Source organism: Podarcis erhardii (genome assembly GCF_964252035.2).
Source record: "Podarcis erhardii genome assembly, chromosome: 15".
NCBI classification, from domain to species: domain Eukaryota; kingdom Metazoa; phylum Chordata; class Lepidosauria; order Squamata; family Lacertidae; genus Podarcis; species Podarcis erhardii.
Genome location: NC_138505.1, coordinates 35,044,557 through 35,062,862, shown reverse-complemented (window position 1 = coordinate 35,062,862; position 18,306 = coordinate 35,044,557). Strand labels below are relative to the sequence as shown.

General features: G+C 45.6%; 2 protein-coding genes and 1 long non-coding RNA gene across 4 annotated transcripts in view; 1 reads left to right on the top strand and 2 right to left on the bottom strand.

Annotated features, from left to right (window-relative positions):
* Window positions 1–18,306, top strand: part of PUS1 (pseudouridine synthase 1) — a 139,926-nt gene that overhangs the window by 95,483 nt on the left and 26,137 nt on the right. The window lies entirely within an intron of this gene.
* Window positions 9,532–10,332, bottom strand: LOC309330567. The gene is made up of 3 exons (XR_014151475.1): window positions 10,117–10,332; window positions 9,782–9,833; window positions 9,532–9,668 (listed from the first exon to the last, which is right to left on the bottom strand). It is a non-coding gene; the product is annotated as an uncharacterized lncRNA (long non-coding RNA).
* LOC309329737 (uncharacterized protein) lies at window positions 10,536–17,251 on the bottom strand (the record flags this gene model as incomplete). The annotated part of the gene is made up of 6 exons (XM_081840747.1): window positions 17,003–17,251; window positions 11,532–11,611; window positions 11,386–11,417; window positions 11,116–11,232; window positions 10,867–10,946; window positions 10,536–10,542 (listed from the first exon to the last, which is right to left on the bottom strand). The coding sequence occupies exons 1-6, from the start codon at window positions 17,011–17,013 to the stop codon at window positions 10,536–10,538; spliced, it is 327 nt and encodes a 108-aa protein (XP_081696873.1). The 5' UTR covers window positions 17,014–17,251.

Genomic DNA, 18,306 nt, shown 5'->3' with positions numbered 1-18,306 from the left:
AAATAAAAACAAATTCAGCTGATCTTAAGAAAGACCTCAGCCGTGGATTGTTGGTTGACATTGCAGGGGTGTGTGAGAGGCAGTACAGATCCTCCAAGTGTTTCTACTTTCCAGGGACAGTCCTGGATTTACAGAAGCCATTCTGGTTTCTGATTTGATCCTGGAAAGTCCTGCTTTTCCTTAGGATGCCCTTATTTTCATTGGAGAAATGTTGGAGGGTGTGGTATGATGTCCCTGTTTTGATCAGAGAAATGTTGTGAGGGAATGGAGTCGCGCAATCCTGGAGCCAAGAAGATCGCGTAACTATGCCAGCTTTAGAAGGCAGCTGAAGGCAGCCCTGTATAGGGAAATGCGTAATGTTTTCTTATGTTTTTATGTATGTTGGAAGCCGCTCAGAGTGGCTCCGGCAGCCTTAGTCAGATGGGTGGGGTATAAATAAAATAATAATTATTATTATCATTATCATATTATATCATTAATATTATAATATTTTATCATCAAATATTATTGTTATAAGAATTTTAAGGTCTTACATATATAAAATAAATGTACCAAGCACACACACACACGCGCGCACACACACACACACACACACACACACATATAGCACATGTCTGAAGCCCACAGAAAAAGTCCTGAAAGCCTTTTGTCCCTCCCAAATTTACCTCAAATATTGTCTCCCCATTGTCTTTTGGCCCACAAATCCTGTCTTAAGGGCACATTTAAGATTTCCGAAATTAAGTAGTTATCATCACAAAAGAATAGCCAGGCTCTCCAGGTAAATCCATCCACAGGTTTCCTGCTGGCCCCTTCTCTGATGTATGTATGATGTATTGGGGGTGGTCTTGGGCTGCACCCCTTCTGTGATGTATGTATGGGGGTGGTCTTGAGCACCAGGGCGGGGAATTTCCAAAGTTTCTTCGTATAGGAGTTTGCCCACCATTGTTCTGGGTCCCTCTCCCCCTTTGTGTGTGTGTGTGTGTGTGTGTGTGTGTGTGAGCACAGCTTTAAGAAAGATCAGGCTTACGAGCTGTTTTGCTTTTTAACATTCTCTGCTTGGCCTCTGTTATTTCCTCCTACCGATAGAGAACCTACAAAGGACTCTAGATGAGCTCGGGGGACCCCAGAAGCGAAAAGGAGTTGTTAGAATCATAGAATCCTAGAGTTGGAAGAGACCACAAGGGCCATGGAGTCCAACCCCCTGCCAAGCAGGAAACACCATCAGAGCACTCCTGACATATGGTTGTCAAGCCTCTGCTTAAAGACCTCCAAAGAAGGAGACTCCACCACACTCCTTGGCAGCAAATTCCACTGTCAAACAGCTCTCACTGTCAGGAAGTTCTTCCTAATGTTTAGGTGGAATCTTCTTTCTTGTAGTTTGGAACCATTGCTCCGTGTCCGCTTCTCTGGAGCAGCAGAAAACAACCTTTCTCCCTCCTCGATGTGACCTCCTTTTCTATATTTGAGCATGGCTATCCTATCACCCCTTAACCTCCTCTTCTCCAGGCTCAACATGCCCAGCTCCCTTAGCCCTTCCTCCTAAGGCATCGTTTCCAGGCCTTGGACCATTTGGCTTGCCCTCCTCTGGACCCCTTCCAGTTGGTCAGTGTCCTTCTGGAACCCTTCTTCTTGGGACCATATCTCGGGATGGGACGTGTCCCTCTTTTGCGTGGGGGAAACGCGGGAGGGGATCTGAGCAGCGCGCACCACCTTTGCCCAGACTGCTGCGGGGCGGGTCCCGCTCCCCCGCCGCCCCAGCCGCTTCTCTGGGGGGGGGGGACGAGGATGCCCGGGAGCGCGCCTTCCCCCCCCCGCCCGCCCCCTCCCCGCCAGCGCCGGGCTCCTCCCCTTCGCCAAGCCGGCCCCGTTCCGGCCCTCCGCGGCTGCCGTCGTCGGGCCCCGCTCTCCCTTCCCTTCCCTTCCCTTCCCTTCCCTTGGCTCCCCCGTGGTTGCCGGGCAGGAGCAGCGGAGGAAGGGGCCGGCGCGGGGAGCGAGGAAGGAAGGAAGGAAGGAAGGAAGGAAGGAAGGAAGGAGAGGGAGAGGGAGAGGGAGCCCGCCGGCGCCCCGCTCGGATGCCCTTCCTAGCCTGGCTGCGCTCTGGGCGCCTGGCCCTCCTGCCCTCGGGAGACCAGCCGGGGGCTGGCGGCTGAAGGGCAGGGCTAGCGGAGGGCTCGCCCGGGAAAGCGGCCTGACAAGCGGACTTGGATCAGCTGGCGCTTCGGGAGAAAGGAGTTCACTTCAGGGCGCAGGAAAGTGCCGGGAGGCGAAGGTGGCTCAGGATTGCCGCCTCTTGCCGGGGTTGAGAGAGGGGACCTGGAGATGCAGGATCGCCATCCTTGTTATTCTTATTAATGGAATTTCTTCATCCCAAGATCACAGGGCGGTTTACGAAGTCACCAAGATTCATACCGTAATAACAAACCCAATCCACGCAGAAAAAACAGATTTAGTACAAAGATAAAGATGCACGCCAGTGGGCTACTTTCCATCTGTTCACAAAAAAGGGATGTTTTCTAAAACACGAACACAGCTACACTAGCATGAGATGCACAAGGACTTTGAGATGCCCAAAGAAACTAGCTAGCTCCCCTCTAAATCTGTTGTGGGAGGTTACACCAACACCCTGTCAAACCTAGATCCAGGAAATGCTCATAAGCCATTGTTTCATTTTTATATAATTTGGTATAATTTTTATATAATTTTGCACCACGCCCACCCCCATTAAAATTCTAAAGTGATCTTAGACATGGGTGTATTATGCCAATAGCTTATCAGCAATGGCCTCTTAATATGGGAGCACCTCTGGTTTAAATGATGTCAATCGGATAACAGCTTTTTGGGTACTCTGGATGCAGCCTCTGTGTTTGTGTGTGTGTTCATGATCGTCGTCTTCTGTAAAAGTACGTTCCCTTGGCCAAGGCTGAATAAAACCAGTGAGAAATGTGTACAATTCAATCCCACACATCTCTGCAGACTGAAGCTGACCTACAATTTGACCTCTGGGGCAGCTTAGCTGCGATGGAGGAGGCCTGAGAAGTTTGCCGGGAATCTCAGAAGGGGAGCCTGTTGGGCTTGAAAACCTAAGCAGACGTTTCCCCTTCAGAAGTGTGGGAAGAAATCTGGAGTAAAGGAGGGGCTTGTCTAAGGTTACCAGATTTTTTTCAATGAATCCAGGAACACTTTTCAACTTCAGTAGGAGTGATAGGATTTTGTATGGGGACTGATTTGTAAATCCGGGTACTGTCCCAGGAAACGGGGACATCTGGTAACCTTAGGCTTGTCGTTTTCGTGGGCTGCATCCCAGCAAAGAGTATTCCGTGGCAGACTAGTACTAGCAGCGGAGGCATCATATGGAAGGATTGCCAGTTGCCATAGGTAGGTTTCCTTCCCATGAATTGGTCTGGCCCCCTTTCCAAGGGCATCTACATGAGCGGCCATTGCCACTACCTTGTCTTTTCCAGAGCAGGAATGATGACCAATAGCACCAGGGTAGTTCACAGACCTTCCTCCTTGCTCTGCCCCATGCAAGCGTTTCAAATTCACTTTGTGACAGATTAGCGTAGTAAGGGGTGTCGGAGAATCAGTGGCCGCCTTTTCGGTTTGTGTGGCCATGGGGTCTGTCATCATGACCTGCGCTACAAATTTGACCACTGCACTACTGATTTGCCATGTTACTGATTCGCCATGTATTATTGGGGCCTGCCTGGTGTTTTACATGACTAGAATGTGTGCTTTTATTTAAAATGCATCTCTGGGTTATTTGTGGGGCATAGGGATTCGTTCATTTCCCCCCCTCCCCCCAAAAAAATACATTCCGGCCCACCACATGGTCTGAGGGACGGTTGACTGGCCTACGGCTGAAAAATTTTGCAGTCATTGCTTTACCCACAATTGCCCCTGGCGTGTAGCGGCTTGTGCAGAAGGGAAGGCACCCCTCAGGCTCAAAGGGCTTCCCCAGCCCTGATTCACAAAACAGGAAATGAGAGGGCATACTGTGCATTTAAAGCATATCTCCCTCACCCCCCTGCATTCTGGGAACTGTGGCTTACCCCAAGAGCTACAGTGCCAGCACCCCTAAGCAAACTACAGCTCCTGGGATTCTTGGAGGAGAGTGGTGTGCACTAAACGCATGGTACCCACGGCAGGCTTTGCAATCTCCCCTAAAAGCTTCCTCCTCCTGCAGTTCCACAGGTCGGTTTGGAGGTGCAGGCTGCCCTCTGCTGCTCAGTCCTAGCATTTCGGGGAAAGAAGGTGAGATTCTTGCAATAGCAAAAGAAGCTCCATCTGCACCAGTCGGAAAAACGGCCTCTTTTTTCACTTGCTCCTTCAGCCTTTTCAGACGAACCATAGGATGTTCATGCTGATGGGATTACATGCCGATTACATGTGAAATCCGCCTTTCTACTAGCTGGCACAGTGAAGGTTTCACAACCAATTAGAATAGGTGGTGATTTGCTTGGCCATATGGCTTTTGGGTTATCCAATTTCCCCCCCCTGTCTCTTAACTGCACTTCTGTGCTCTTTCCTATGCCCCTTCCAGCTAATCTCTGCCCTGCTTTCTTTTCTGCCTTGTTTATTTTATGTTGCGGCTGCTGATCATTTCTGGGTGTAACTTTCTCTCCTGAGGGCAATTTACTTGGAAGAAAGTCTCTTTGCACTTCGTGGGGTATGCTTCTGTGTTGGAGTGCCTGAGACTAAGGAACACAGGCTGGAATATCCTTTATTATTCACTTGTAGGATCGCCGATCATCAAAGCGCATTGTTAGCTGCATTCGGAAGTGAAGTTTAGCTGGAGTGCAGTAGCAGTCTAACGATGCCCTGAAACCACAGGCGTTTTCCTTATTTTCAATAGGAAACGATGATAGAAGGAAGCGTCAGCAGATTTTATGCAATGCTTAAACACTGAACATGGGCTTTTCTTTTAAATGAGCAACATGACTCTAGATCTGAAAAACTAATAGGCAGAATTTGTGGCCCTGGTCTAATGATAGGCGAGAACAGTGAACAGACCCTCCATAGTTCTACGCTTCAGGGTTTCAGCAGGCAAAACAGATTTCGAAAATGTGTATTTTCAGCTGTGGTGCAGGTGTGCCTTGTTGGCATAAAAGAGTCCACAAGAATATCTTTGCAGATTGCTTTCTGCTTTTATTCTTAAAAGTCTTTGTGCAAAAGCGACTGACCAACTGTACACACCTCAACACTACCAGCTTTCACTAACTAACCAACCAACCCAACACCAAACTAACATTTCTCACTCTATATATACAACCCGGTGCAGACTGCTGACTCATGCTACCCAGCTTTTTTAAGCATTAAAGAAACAGCGGCCATTTTAGCCGTGACACCCCTTCTGTTTCTTAAATGCGAGAAACCCCAGCGGGTCAAATACATACATACATACTGTACACTATATACATAAACCCAGTTTTGTCATCAGTTCATTATGACATGTTGCTGGCAAAGGCTTGGTAAACAAATCATCAATATTATCCTGTGATTGACAATACTCCAGTTTGATTACCCCAATCTGTACACAATCTCTAACATTTGCATGACGGATAGCAATATGTTTTGATGCGGATTTCATTATTTCCGAGCCCGCTAACGCAATGAACGATTGTCTATCTTCATACACTTGGATAGGCAAATCTACTTTACAATCAATATCTTTTAGTATCTGTATAAACCACATGATTTCACTGCATGCTAGCGACAGGCTCCCATATTCTGCCTCACAGGATGAGGTCGCAACAAATCCTTGTTTCTTTGACCTCCATCCAATTATGGAATTGGCAAACATCATAACCATTCCACTTGTAGATTTTCTAGTAGCTACGCAGCTTCCCCAGTCCGCATCAACAAATACTTCTAGTTTTTCGTCTTGTGTACTAGATATCTTTAAACATACATTTAATGTCCCCTTTAGATATCCGATAAGCCTTTTCAAAGCACACCAATCAGCAGTACTGGATTTAGATCCACGTTGGCTCAGAACATTTGTAGCGCATGCAATGTCTGGCCTTGACCACTGGCTTAAATACAGCAGTGATCCTATTTTTGAGTGATACAACTCAGGCTGGTCAAATTCATCCTCACACACTGTCTTTGGGAAATCTGGTGTCATGGGAGTCTGAACTGGCTTGCAGTTTTCCATGCCAAACTGCTCTATCAAACAAAGAATTTTCTCTTTCTGGCTCAATAGGAAGCTTCCATCAGCTTCCTGACTTACTTCTACTCCCAAGTAATTGCTTACAGGCCCTAAGGCTTTAAGCTTAAACTTCTTTTCCAGTTGACTTGTGAGCTTCTGGATCTCATCCGTGGAACTCCCTGCTACAAGCAAATCATCAACAAAGACTAAGAGCATTAGATATTTGTTGCCTGTCCCCTTGGTGTACAGGCATGGATCAGCCACACTCCTTTTAAAACCAAGTTTTACAAGGGCTTCATTTAAACACTGGTTCCAACACCTTCCACTTTGTTTGAGACCGTAAACAGCCTTTTTCTAAAGGCCAGACTGCACCATTCCCTCTTCAAACCCAGGGGGTTGTCTCATCAACACTTCATGGTCTAAATTTGCATGCAGATATGCAGCATCAACATCAAAATGGTGCGCTGCTAATTGTCTTGCAGCAGCAATAGAGAGCATTAAATGAAAAGTTTCACTCTTTACAGTTGGAGAAAACACTTCATCATAACTCTCCCCTTTAATCTGAGTGAACCCTCTGGCTACTAATCTGGCTCGAAAACGTGGTTCCCTTTTCCTTTTATAAACCCACTTGCATGACACCACTCTGCCACCAGGTGGCGGCATTATGACCTCAAACACTTTGTTACGTTTAAAAGAGTCCATTTCTTCTTTCATAGCTTGTTCCCACAAAGCACGTTCCCCAGCGGGTAAGTCTAAGACTTCATTATAACTTGGTGGTTCGACACAACTCACACTGCATACCCTCACTCCTCCTAGGGTCAAACGCTGAGGAGGTACACCCTTGTTTGAACGGTGGGAGTGCCTAGGCACAACTACTTCTCCCCCCCTCCCATCTCAGGGTCTTCTTCCTCTTCCTCTAGAGAAGTATTATCTATTGCCACATCTTTTGGAGAAATCTGTGCCTCCTCCTCCTGCTGCTCCTGTGTTGCCAATGGCTGAGAAGAAGCCTCTTCTCTTACTTGCAGAGGCAGTAGGCAATCTGGGTTGGCATGGATCGCAGTCCATCTGTCCTGGTCAGCAAAGTCTGTGCTTCGTGACAGAACCACGCGTTCTGGGCGTAAATTGAAACACCACCCTTTGCCATAGGGTTGATATCCCACAAACCGCAGTCTCTGCGCTCTAGCGCCCCCTTTCTGGTGCTGAGCTTTGGGGATATTTACATGAGCCCAAGAACCCAGTTATGAAGCATTGTCCACTCTGGTTCTTTCCCAAACAACACATGATAAGGAATATCTTTTATAGAGCTAGACCAGGTTCTATTAATCAAAAAGTTTCCTGTAAGGAAAGCCTCACCCCACAGCCTATGGTTGTTACCCAATCCTGCATCCACTAGCAGGCAATCCTTTACTGACTGTATTACAGCCCCACGTCTTTCACACAGACCATTTTCAGCAGGGCTATAAGGGTTAGTCAAACGGTGAGTGATCCCCTTACGTCACAACCATGCTCCAAATTGTTTGCTCAGAAAATCTGCACCCCTATCTGTTTGCAGCTGCACAACAGGGCGAGCGAAGAGCTTTTCAGCTTGGACAACCCATTTTCTGAATGTGGGGAAACACTCCGATTTCTGCTTTAACAAAAACAACCAACTAAAACGTGGTTTATCATCTATTACCAGAAAAGCATATCTGGCGCCCCCTTCAGTCTTCTGTAGAAAAGGGCCTATCACGTCACAATGGACAAGTTCTAAAACATCTTTAGATACTCTGTCACTTTTAGAAGCCAAAGGCTTCCTCTTAGATTTGGCCATTTTACATACATTGCAATCTAGGAAACAATTACAGCTATTTACTTTTAGGTTCTTGCACACCTTTTGCATCTCTGAAAGCACATGGAAATTGGTGTGACCCAGTTTTCTGTGCAGTTCATGTACACACCCCTTATGAACTGGCAAATTATCCTGAACCACCTGGGCTGCTTTAACAGGCTTGTCCTCCATTACATATAACCCATTTTCCAACTTTGCATAGCCACATACCTGAGTTCCATTCTTTATCAGACAACCATCCTGCGTGAACTTAACACCATACCCTGCATTAATCAGACAGCTTACAGACAGTAAACAATAGTCCTAGCTGCTGACCAACAGAGTCTCTGGTAGAGTAGTGTTCAAGCACTGCAGGAAACATGTTCCCCAGCCATCAATATTGCTTATACGATCATCAGCAAGATAGATTCTTTTCCATCAGCTGGCTTCCCCAGGGTCTTAAAGTCCTCCCGACTGTTGCAGATAATCCTGCTGCTACCAGAGTCCAGCAAGCATGTTCCTCGAAGTATCTTCCTCTCCTCTCGTCTTGAGAAAATGCAGACACAAGTTGAGCAGAACGCGTGTTCTTCTTCCCTGAAGAGAACCCCTTCTGCTTACATTTCTGCGCCGATTGCTGTCTCTGCTCCATGTCGTCTCCTGGAGGTCTTGCCCTGCATTGACGTTGGAGATGCCCGGCTTGGCTGCATCTATAGCATCTCCTCACCGCCATGGCCAAGTCCCAAACTTGGCGTTGCCCCATTGGCAGATTCTGCTGCTGGCCCCCTCGGCTAGAACTCCTCCGCTCTTGGAGTTCAGCCTGTCTGTCTGACCTTCTTTCTGCTTCTTCGGTCAATCTTCCAACCACATACTCAAGGGTCAGATCTCGGGGACGCATACTCTCCATGCTGTTAATCACAGGCAACCAGCTTTTAGGCAAACTTGAAAGGATAACGTAGGTTTGGTCAGTTTCATCCTAACGCTTACCTCTCTGTTGTAGTTGAAGAAACAGAGATTTCAGCGTTTGAAGATGACTTGCCAAACTCTCACCTTCTTTCATAACAGTCCTGAACAGCCTTCTGGTCGGAGAAATGATAGTTCCAGCAGTTTCTCTGACATGCATTGCCCTTAATAAATTCCAGCACTCAAACACTGTGCTGGCATTTGCTACATGAAATAACTGAGAGTTGCTCAAACACAGCATAATTTGGGCACGAGCCCTTTCATCCAGCCGTCTTTTCTCAGTAGAGTCCCGTCTCAAAACCTCAGTTTCAACACAGTCCCATAGTCCATCTCTTCTTAAAAACTGCTGCATTTTTATTGACCAACTCAGCCAGTTGCTTTCTGAGAGAAGTTCAAAAGAGATGCCTCCCCCAATATTTACAACTTGGGAAGTCTGGAAATCTGCCATCTCTGCTGGTGCTTGCTGAGCCCCTTCTGTGGGGTCTCCAGCAATCTCTCCTGACTCTCTCTTTAGAGTCCGACTGGACAGTCCTGGCTGGCACTCACCGGCTTCTAGCTGCTGCCTCTGTTGACCCTCAGGTCCTGCCTGGCTCTGCAACTGGTGTAGCCGCTCTGTGAGTCACCTACTGTGGTCCTCTAGCAGTTCAAACTGTTCCAGTAGCCGAAGCTGAGTGCTTTCCTGATCCTCAGATCCTAGCCGCTCCAGCGTCGCTGCAGACAGTTACGGCTATATGTCTTCAATTATGATGTCATCTGGATGGAAGAGAATGAGAAGAGAATGCAAATGCAAAGGAAAAGGAAAAGGAAAAGGAGATTTTCCCACAGGCCTTTAGTCAAAGGTGGCTGTCTCCAGGTGTGGGGCTTACCTTCTTTTGGCTTCCGGCGAAAGCAGGCCAGTTCTGGCCGAACGACTGTCATCTGCAGAGGAAAGAAAAATCGGGGTCAGATGGGAGCAAGAGAGCACAGAAGCAGCGCCAAGTCAGGAAGGACAGGTCTCCCTCTGTCTTGGGCCCAATCCCTTGTTCCTCCTGGGCAGAGGTGGAAGGGCAGCAGCAGGAAAGGGGGCAGGAAAAGCCTCTGGCCTCATCCTGGCCCCCAGGGACAAACCCCGCAAATTCTGCGCTAAAGATCACTTGGGGATGTGATCTTGGGGGGGATGGAGGTAACCAAAGAAATGAATAGAAGAAGGCAAGGTACTTACTCTGAGTTTGGGGTATTTTCTGGCAATGGCCAGCAGCAAAGAGATGCTGCTGGCCGCAAGTTGTTGCGCCTCCCCACTTTCCCCCAGGGCGTATCCTCGGAGGTCCTGCAGAAGGAAAGAGCATTTCAGAGTCAGGGGCCAGTCTGGGCCAAAGCGGCCCCCACTGCCCCCACCACAGAGTCCCTGGCACTTCTGCACCATGAGGGGTTGCCAGCTTTGGTCTTGGACCAAATTGGGGGCCAAACAGGCTCTGTGCCCCAGAAATGGGGCAGTCCATTGGGTAAGGGACGGGGGGGGGCGGGAGAACCTTAAAATCACACCTGATGCAATCGGGACACTTACACTGAGAAGCTGGAGGAGGGTGCCAGGGTTGGGTGCTTCCATAAGAAGACTCCCCAAGAGAAGCCGGTAGTGCCTCTTCAGTTCCTGCGGGAAAAGAGAGAAGAGAGTTGGATTCTGCAAGGGTGTGACGAAGAGGAAGAAACAGAATGTGAAGGGAAGTCAAAACAAAGGACATACATCTCTCTTCTCCTCCTCCTCCTCCTCCTTGGCCCCACTCAGAACGGCCTCCAACATCCTGTGCAGGATGGCACTCATCATGTCCGAGGTGAATCTGGGCCTCATCGTGCTGCAGAGATGAAAGGGAGAGGGTTAGAGTCTCCCTTGCCCCCTTCTCCCTCCCGCCTGCTCTTTCCCCCTGGAGTTCTGCCCCCCACCCACAACCCCATCCACGCCAAAGACCCCACTCACCTTAGCTGGAGGAGGGCCTCCAAGGCAAGGGCCAGGGTCAGGGGGGAATCCCTGAAGTGCTCCAAGGGCCCCAAGATGTCCTGCAAAAGAACAGAGGAGGAAAATCAGCACCGACCCCAAACACCAGGCTTGGATATGCAGGGGAATGGCAACCCCATGGCCTAAGCCGGCAGGGTCCTCCTCCCCACAGATGCACAGCCCCTTCCCCCCACCTCCCCGTGGGGGTCCCTCACCCCCCCCATCACTCACCAGAATTCTATGGGCCGTCTCCTCCTTGGAGCACTTCAGGGATCGGAGCCCCCTGAGCTCTGCTGCCTGGCAGCTCTCGATGACCCCCAGGATGTAGCGCTGCTCATCCTCCAGCAGCTGAAATGCAAAAGTCAGGCTGTCAGTTCCTCGTGAGGGGAGGGCTTCTCCGCACCTGAGAGTGCAGAGTGGGGGGCAAAGAGCCCGGGGGGGGGGAAGCGGGGGGCAGGTCTGAGGGATCCAGTCCCTGCGCTTGTTTTCTCCAATACTCACCCCTGGGGCTGGGACGTGGAACCGAAGCAGCACTGCAAACAGAAGGACAGGGGAAGAGGTGAGTCCTCTTTTGCATCCTCGGACTAGTCGCCCCCCATGCCCATCCCTGTCCTCCTCTGTCCAAAAAAGGAGGGCCACTGGCTTACCTGGCGCCACGGGCTGCTCTGTGACTGGCTGGGGGGCCACCCTGTGGCAGCGCCTGAAGAGGCGTCTTAAGCACCTGATCCTAGAAGAGATGAGCGGAAAGAGTGACTCAGATGCTGGCAGCCCCAATTCTTGGGGGGTGTTTGGGTGTGAGGAGGGGAGTCTGGAGAAAACAGTGAACCACTGCTGAATTGGCAGAACAGAAATATGTATGTGGAGCCTAATTGATCCTTGCCGGCCCACTCTGACCAATTCCTCCCATTTCTCTGCAGTTCAGTGACCTGAAAGAGGCAGCCCAAAGCATGAAGGGCTGGCAGAGAGAGAAAGGAGGTCCCAAGTGCTCTGGGTTCAAGAGCTACCGCCATGTCAGGGCCCAGAGAGCCTGGCCCCCTCATTTATGCAGTCAAGCAGTGTACAGTGGTGCCCCGCAAGGTGGTAAACGAATTTCTCTATGGGGTTGCTTCGCATGATGAAAAAATCTTGCGAGTTCCCGCGGGTTATTTTCGCTTCCCACCCCCTTTTCCTAAGCTGCTAAGCCGCTTAACAGCTGATCCGCTGATAAGCCGCTTAACAGCTGATCGCTAAAAGCCACTCGACCGCTAATAGCGCTAATCCGCCAAGCTGTCAATGGGCTTGCTTCGCAAGACGAAAAAACCGCTAGACAAAGAGAATCGCGGAACGGATTCTTTTCGTCTTGCGAGGCACCACTGTATAAATTTCATGAAGCATTGTTACCAGAATTTTTGGAAAGGGTGGCGGGGGTTTCGCCCTCTAGCAGGCACCATTCCCCCCTCTGACCGTACCCCAGATCAACACCTTCACGTCTGCAAATGTCCCCACAAAAGACATCCTGACACAGTCCTTTCCTTTTTCTATTCCAAAGGCTGCCATAAATAAAGGTAGAACATTTGCCCTAATGAAGGCCGAGCCTTTCACTCGCAAGGCGCTCAACCAATCCGCTCAGACTATCCAAATACCCAACAGCAACCAATGAGCGCCACGAAACAGTGCCCTCCAGCACAAAGCACTGACAACAACAACAGAACAACGCACACAGGCACTGCAGCTGCCGACCAGCCATGGCCTCTGCTCTACAAATAGGAATTCCCACTGGGAAAAGGGGACAGTCAAAACCAGCCATGAAAAGCATTCTTGGTCCATTGAAACTAGTCTTTCAAGTTTCAGTCTAGGCTCTTGAACTACCAACCCAGCTGTACGCTTGTGAAACATGGACCACCTATAAAATGGTCAAAGGCCTGGAAACGATGCCTTATGAGGAACGGCTAAGGGAGCTGGGCATGTTTAGCCTGGAGAAGAGGAGGATAAGGGGTGATATGATAGCCATGTTCAAATATATAAAAGGATGTCACATAGAGGAGGGAGAAAGGTTGTTTTCTGCTGCTCCAGAGAAGCGGACACGGAGTAATGGATCCAAACTACAAGAAAGAAGATTCCACCTAAACATTAGGAGGAACTTCCTGGCAGTAAGAGCTGTTTGACAGTTGAATTGGCCGCCAAGGAGTGTGGTGGAGTCTCCTTTGGAGGTCTTTAAGCAGAGGCTTGACCACCATATGTCAGGAGTGCTCTGATGGTGTTTCCTGCTTGGCAGGGGGTTGGACTCGATGGCCCTTGTGGTCTCTTCCAACTCTATGATTCTATGATTCTAAACGCCATCTCCAACTCCTTGAAAGATTCCATCAACGGTGTCTCCAAAAATTTTTACACATCACTTGGGAAGACAGGCGAACTAACACCAGTATCCTGGAAGAAGCAAAGATCACCAGTGTTGAAGCTATGATTCTTCAACACCATCTTCGTTGGACTCGTCATGTGGTTCGGATGCCTGATTATTGTCTTCCAAAGCAACGACACTACTCCAGACTTAAAAATGGAAGGCATAATGCTGGAGGCCAACAAAAGAGGTTTAAAGACTATCTCAAGGCCAATCTAAAAACATGTTGTATAAACAAAACATAATACAAAAAAGAATAAGAGAGGCTAAAATCCAGCATTTACAAGAAGAAATAGGCAAACAAGAAAAAATATTAGCGAAAACACCAAAAAAGAGATTGCAAACCAAACCATTAAAATCTTACAAACACAGCTCTCAACTCTCTTAAATGATGAAATAGAAAGAAATATAAAAGAGAGCTCTTTAAGAGAGCTCTCAACTCTCTTAAATGATGAAATAGAAAGAAATATAAAATATAAAATGGATGAACAAAAATCATTTGAATTTGGAAACAGACCAGGTGGCAGATAAAGAAAGACAAAGAGAAAGACAAATAAAGTAGTAAAAAAAAAAAATTATTTTAATAAATTAATATAATAAATTATTTAATAAATTATTAAATATTATTATTATTATTAAATTATTATTAAATTATTAAATAAATTATTTAAATAATTTATTAATTTATTAATTTATTTAATTAATTAATAATTTAATTAATAATTTATTAATTATTAACTAAATAAATTATTAAATATTATTATTATTAAATTATTAAATTATTTAGTAAATTATTTAATAAATTATTAAATAGTAATAAATAATTATTATTATTAGTAGTATATGAAGGAAAAGCAGTGGTGACGGAAGAAGGAATAAATAAATGCTTTGTAAAATACTTCACCAATCTATATATAAAGGTGCAGAAACTCGACAACAAATTATAAAATATCTTCAAGGAAAACAAATCCCCAAAATAGGTGAAACCAAACAGAAGCAGCTAAACGTACCAGTAACAACAATGGAGATACAACAAGCAATTTCCCATCTTAAACTGGGGAAGGCTGCAGGTGCAGATGGACTATCCGTGATACACTACAAAAGGTTAGAAGATGCTATAACAATGCCTTTTTAAAAATTAATGAATGAGATCATGCAAGAAGGAAAAATACCAAAGTCGTGGCAAGAAGCCAATATTGTATTAATTCACAAACAAAGCACAGCTAGAGAATTAGTTAACAATTACAGACCCGTATCATTATTAAATAATGATTATAAATTGTTCGCGGGGATATTAGCAAATAGGCTGAAATCGGTCCTAAAGGATGTAATAGACCAAGACCTAGTAGGATTCCTCCCAAATAGGCATATAATGGCAAATAGGAGAATAGTATTTGATCTAATTGAATATTTGGAAATGAGACCCAACAAAAAAGCGGCGTTTAGGTTAACAGATGCCGAGAAGGCTTTCGATAACCTATCAAGATCGTTCCTTCAGGAAGTAGCAGAAGCAGTAGGACTGGGTGAAAACTACTGCAGAGCAATAAACACAATATATGAAAACCAGCAGGGAGGTTTAATAATAAATGGTGAAAAGACGGATCCTTGAACTCTAGAGAAAGGTACCAGGCAAGGATGCCCGCTTTCACCATTACTTTTTATACTAACTTTGGAAATCCTGATTTTAGAAATAAAGAAAGAAAAAGAGATAAAGGGAATTACATGAGGCAAGGATGTTTTCAAAATTAGAGCTTTTGTGTACAATATTATATTAGCACCTGAGGAGCCAGAAACCAGTCTAATGAAAGCACTGAGGATAATGAATGAGTTCGGGAAAGTAGCAGGCTGCAAGATAAATATGTCAAAACCAAAACTTATGGTAAAAAACATACAGGAATTAGAAAAGAGTGAACTACAGGAGAAATTGGGTTTGGAAATTGTTACAAAAGCAAAATATTTTGGTATAGAATTGACGATGAAAAATCTATTTGGAAACAATTATGAAAAAGCCTGGAAGGAAAATAGAAGAGATCTAGAAACCGCGAGTAGATTAAAGCTGACGTTAATGGGAAGAATATCTATAATTAAGATGAATGTTTTACCCAAAAAGATATATTTGTTCCAAACAATACCAATAATAATGAAAGAAAATTGTTTTGATGAGTGGAGAAAAGATCTAACAAAATTAATATGGCAAACCCAAAAAACCACGCATAAGGTATAAACTATTAACAGATAAAAGGGAGAGAGGAGGACTGGCATTACGAAATCTAAAATTATATTATGAAGCAGAATGTCTGGTGTGGTTAAAAGAATGGATTATATTGGAAAACACTAGTATTTTAAATCTAGAATGTTTTGACAATAGGTATGGATGGCAGACCTACCTAGCATACGAGAAGGTTAAGGTACATATGGCTTCAAAAATCATATACTCAGAAATTCGTTGTTTAAAGTTTAGAATAAACTTTAAAGTTTTAAAGTTTAAAGTTTTGGAATAAACAGCTATTAGAACCACAAATCCCTTTATGGATCTCTCCATTAGAAGCCCATGCAGTTTAAAAACACAATATGAATCCGAACTGGGCAACATATAGACAAATACTGGACCAAGGAAAGTTAAAATTAAAAACATATGAAAAATTAAAACAATATGGGATGGATAATTGGCAATATATACAATTAAAAAGTGTGTTTAAAGCAGATCAAAGAAAAGGTTTTGCCAAAGTACAATTGCTATTTAGCACCATTATATTACGAAACAATAGGAAATTATTATCAAAAATTTACACTCTATTATTAAACTATGATTTGATGAAGAGGTAAAAGAAATAATGGTCAAATGGGCACAAGATATCGGCCATACTATATATTTAGAACAATGGTAGAAACTCTGTCGCGAGGATATTCACTTTGCCCACCAACCCGAACAGATAAGCTTCGGGATTTTTTATCAAGGGTTTGTTTAGCATTTTCTTAAGTTCCTCATGTATTATTCCCCCAAACTTCTTTATTTCCTTGCAACCCCACCACATATGAATTATCATTCCAAGTTCTTTGTTACATTTCCAACAAAGGTTGGATTCGAATTTATAAATTTTGGCGAGTTTAACTGGTGTTAAATACCACCTGTAAAACATTTTAACCAAATTTTCCTTTATCGTATAGCAGGTGGTAAAGCGAATATCCTCGCGACAGAGTTTCTCCCATTGTTCTAAATATATAGTATGGCCGATATCTTGTGCCCATTTGACCATGGTTTCTTTTACCTCTTCATCCATAGCGATTGTTCTTTGGCAAAACCTTTTCTTTGATGTGCCTTAAAACACTCTTTTCTGCTCAGAAGGAAGATGGCGACCAGAGGCGGCACTTGGGACATGGCTAGGGGCAGCCATCATCCCTGAAGCATGAGACCACGTACACAGCAAGCCTTCTGCCGGGGTGATCATCACTGCCCTCCTGGTCTCGGAGTGCCAGACAGGTAGCCAGCCATCTCAAGGACAAGAGTGGATCTAACCTACATGGATTGGGGACTTGGCCAGGACAAGAGGGGGTACTCAACTTGGCTGGGAAACAGGAACATGTATATATTTTTCTTTGTTTTATTTAATGGGTTTAAGGTGGAGGTCAAGAGAGGAACAGGGACAAACCTGATACTCAGGTGTCTGCCAGAAAAACCTCCCAGTTTGTGACACACACCCCCCCCCCCCCCGGATACGAAGAGAAAGGGATGCTACTTACAGCCTGCCCATGTCGTCCACAAAAACCCTAACTATTCCTCTATCTAAAAAATAAAAATATATACAGACTATGCACAGGTGTGCACAAAAAAAACAAAACAACAAAAAAAATTAAAACAAACAAAGAACAAAAAATAAAATAAAATAAATAAAAATGTTAAAATAAAAGAATAAAAGAAAATCAAAATAAATCAAATCAAATCAAAAAAATAAAAGTAATAAATGAAATCAAAATAAATAAAATAAAATAAATAAAATAAAAGTAATAAATGAAATCAAAATCAAAATAAGAAAACGAAAAAAAAAGAACAAATCACTACTCCTCCTCCACTACTACGCCACCAACTGCTACCACCAACTGCCAACACCACCTCTCTCCTCCAAGCTCTCCTCACTAACCCACAATGGCCGCCTGCAAGCCAGTGGCTTTTAAAGGAGAAGCAAGGGATGTCACAAAGGAGGGCGGGTCCTTGTCACCGTGGCAACCCCCCACCAGGACCTGGCCCCACCTGGCCCCTCCTGAGTGGTGATGCTCCTCTGTCAGAACTCGGAGGCACCTGATGTTCTGCCTGCAGAATGCTCTAAGCCCAAACTCTCTAGCCCTACGACTGGCTCTGCCCCGATCAATCCATTGGTTTCTAAGGTGCTTGGTGGCTCTCTTTTTCTACGTTTGCTGCGGGGGGCTTAATAATATCACTGCCCTTCTGCACTCTGTGAATTAAGCAGGACATGGATTTGCAAGCATTTGTAACTTCTGCCACATCATTTTCAGGTGGAACTCAAATCGGGAGAGAAAAGGGTAAATGCAGCCTGCTCTTTCCATGTGGGTGGCACATTTCGTGGTGCATGCAAGTTTAACGGTGGGCCATAACACTAAAGGCAGGCGCGTTGGGGACCTGTCTGGCCTAAGTGGGGAAAGGAACCATCAATTTTGCTCATAAAACCTCTCTGGCATGGGAGCACATGAATTCCAGAGCCATGGGCACATGAATGCTTCACAGTCTGTTGTTTTTCTGCAGAATTCACATTTGGAAATATGCCCAGTCGACTGCAAAGAGCACATACCTGCTTGTTTCCAAAGGAGTGCTAAAATCAATTAACAAGTCCTCAAAGAGGCAGGCCTGTTCCAGTCCCCACCTCAGATAGTCTCAAAGGGCGACGAAGCCAGTGCAAATTTATCCGCAATTTCAGCAGAAGTTGTGTCTCAAGAGTGCAGCAGCTACCTTTGGGCTGACTAAAATTCTGGCACCTTGGCTGAGTGTCCTGGAGCATGCACAGAAATCCTTGACCTCCAAGGGGGATGTA